This window comes from Empidonax traillii, unplaced genomic scaffold (assembly GCF_003031625.1).
Source record: "Empidonax traillii isolate 1590-97213 ecotype Southwest subspecies unplaced genomic scaffold, ASM303162v1 scaffold5802:size20584, whole genome shotgun sequence".
In the NCBI taxonomy this organism is placed as follows: domain Eukaryota; kingdom Metazoa; phylum Chordata; class Aves; order Passeriformes; family Tyrannidae; genus Empidonax; species Empidonax traillii.
In genome coordinates, this window is record NW_020960995.1 from 17,961 (window position 1) to 20,584 (window position 2,624).

The following is a 2,624-nucleotide window of genomic DNA, read 5'->3' on the forward strand; positions in this document are numbered from 1 at the left end:
CATTGCAGAGGGTGGGGCTGCACTCTGGGGGTGTCACCTTTGGCTCTTGGGTTCCAGGGGCAATTGGAGTCAGTGAGCCGGGCTGGGGACGAGGGGCAGGACTGGCTGGGCTGGCTCTGGTGCTGGCCCAGAAAATGGAAGTGTCCCCATGGGGGCAGCTCTGAAGGGCCCAAGAAGTAAATGCTGCCCTAGTGCAGGCTGTGCCAGGGGTGAGTGTGCAGGGGGGAGGAAGCTGGGCCAGACAGGGCTGAGAATGAATGGCCATGCCAGGGGAGGGATCTCCCCCTGCCTCCAGGGCCCAGCCCTTGTTGGGAGGGCCTTAGGCAGGGAAAGGTGTGACTGCAGGAACCCCTGAGCCAGTCCAGGGAATGTGCTTTTGGAAAGTGGATGGACCGACCCAGCTCTCTGAGAGTTAAGTGGAGGTCTCTGAGCCAGAGAGGGGATGAGAGCCAGGTACAGGCTTGGGAATTGCTGGGAGGGCTTTTGAAATCAGCATAGGGAAGGGGATGTCTAAAAAGAAGTCCCTTAGGAGAGGGAAGAGGAGAGGCTGAGTTCTGACCCCAGCACTGGGGTGTGCAGGGCAGAGCAGAGAATCTCCCCCATGTCAGACTCTTGTGGGTCCGTCTTTGCAGTTCTGACAGGCACTACTTGTCATGACCTATCCTCTCCATTCAGAATAGGCCCTGGCAACTAAAGAACCAACACCCCACACAGCAAAGTCAGACCAACCCACGTGTTTTGAGCCCTTTTGCTATGTCACAGCCTATCCTGTCCATTCTGGAATAGCTCCTGGCAACCACAAACCCCTGAAATGCAGCCCTATCCGTGTGCCATTCTGGAATAGCTCCTGGCAACCACAAAACCCTGAAATGCAACCCTATCCGTGTGCCATGGGCCCCTTTGTGATGTCATGGCCTGTCCTCTCCATTCTGGAATAGCCCCTGGAAACCAAAGAACCAACGCCCCACACCCCCACAGTGCAGCCCCCCCATCTGCCATGGGACTCTTTGTGAAGTCACAGCCTTTTTTCCCCAGGAAAGAAAGCCTGTAACCTTCAGGTTTCAGGTGCAGTTGGTGGGACACCCTGGGCACTCCATGAGCAGCAAGAGCTTTCTCTCCTGCCACCTTTTGTCTTTGAGGAATATTTGACCATATTCAATTTTGGGAGTTGCACCAGCAAGTTCAGTGCAGGGCTCTGAAAAGCAAACACCAGCCCTTCCACCCAGGAAAGAAACCCCTTCCCCAAACTCTCATGTGCAGTTGGGGGGCCATTGTTGGCACTCCATGGGCAGCAAGAATGTTCTGTTTTGGCACCTTTTCTCTGCAAGGAATCTTCATCCATATTCAGTGTTGGGAGTCAGACTGGCAATTACAGTGCAGGGCTCCTGCAAGTGAATGACTGCCCTTCCCCTAGGAAAGAAGGCCCTTATGTCTCTCCTGTGCAGTTGTTGGGCCACTGTTGGCACTGCATGGATTGCAAGAGCTTTCTGCCCTGACACCTTTTTGTCTGGCAGGAATCTTCATCCTCCCAGACAAACATATTCAATGTTGGGAGTCAGACTGACAGTTTAAGCAAAGGCCTCCGAAAAGAGAGTGACAGCCCTTTCCCCCAGGAAAGAATCCTGTAACCTTTGGGTGTAAGGTGCAGTTGGTGTGACACCCTGGGGACTCCGTGGGCAGCAAGAGCTTTCTGTCCTGCCACCTTTTGTCTGGCAGGAATCTTTGTCCAGATTCAAATTTGGGAGTCAGACAAACAATTCCAGTGCGGGGTTCCTGTAAGCGAACGACAGCCCTGCCCTCCAGGAAAGAAACACTAAAATCAAGGCAGAGAACTTTATTTCATTCAAATGTACAGGGAACAAGCTTTTTGAAAGTCTTGAATTAAAGAACAATGGAAGATACTGATGTAGAAATGCTTTGAGTAATGCAATTCACTGGTGGAAAATATTAGAAAATTTAAAAGAAAATGAAAAGAATGAAAAAAAATAAAGAAAAAAAAGCTTATATTATAATGATTTACATTCTGAATGTTTCCCGAAGAAAAGATGCATTTTATTATTGCCTCTTCCTCCAGGCATCATTTTCCTTATGGCATCCTTGAGCTCCTGGTTCCTCAGGCTGTAGATGAGGGGGTTCAGTACTGGAGGCACCACTGAGTACAGAACTGACAGGGCCAGGTCCAGGGATGGGGAGGAGATGGAGGGGGGCTTCAGATGGCCAGAGAATGAGGCGCTGAGGAACAGGGAGACCACAGCCAGGTGAGGGAGGCACGTGGAAAAGGCTTTGTGCCGTCCCTGCTCAGAGGGGATCCTCAGCACAGCCCTGAAGATCTGCACATAGGAGAAAACTATGAAAATGAAACAACCCAGAAAAGGAAAAGCACTAAAAGCAAGAAGCCCAATTTCCCTCAGGTATGTGCCTGAGTAGGAGAGCTTGAGGATCTGAGGGATTTCACAGAAGAACTGGCCCAGAGCATTGCCCTGGCACAGGGGCAGGGAAAATGTATTGGCTGTGTGCAGCAGAGCATTGAGAAACCCAGAGGCCCAGGCAGCTGCTGCCATGTGGGCACAAGCTCTGCTGCCCAGGAGGGTCCCGTAGTGCAGGGGTTTGCAGATGGCAACGTA

At 51.8% G+C, this 2,624-nt stretch overlaps 1 protein-coding gene across 1 annotated transcript; it reads right to left on the bottom strand.

Moving 5' to 3' along the window:
* Positions 1-2,062: 2,062 nt before the first annotated feature.
* Positions 2,063-2,621, bottom strand: LOC114073248 (olfactory receptor 14J1-like; the record flags this gene model as incomplete). Its single annotated transcript, XM_027911037.1, has 1 exon — positions 2,063-2,621. A coding segment is annotated over one exon (559 nt), but the record flags the coding sequence as incomplete, so codon positions are not given.
* Between the last annotated feature and the right edge of the window lie 3 nt (positions 2,622-2,624).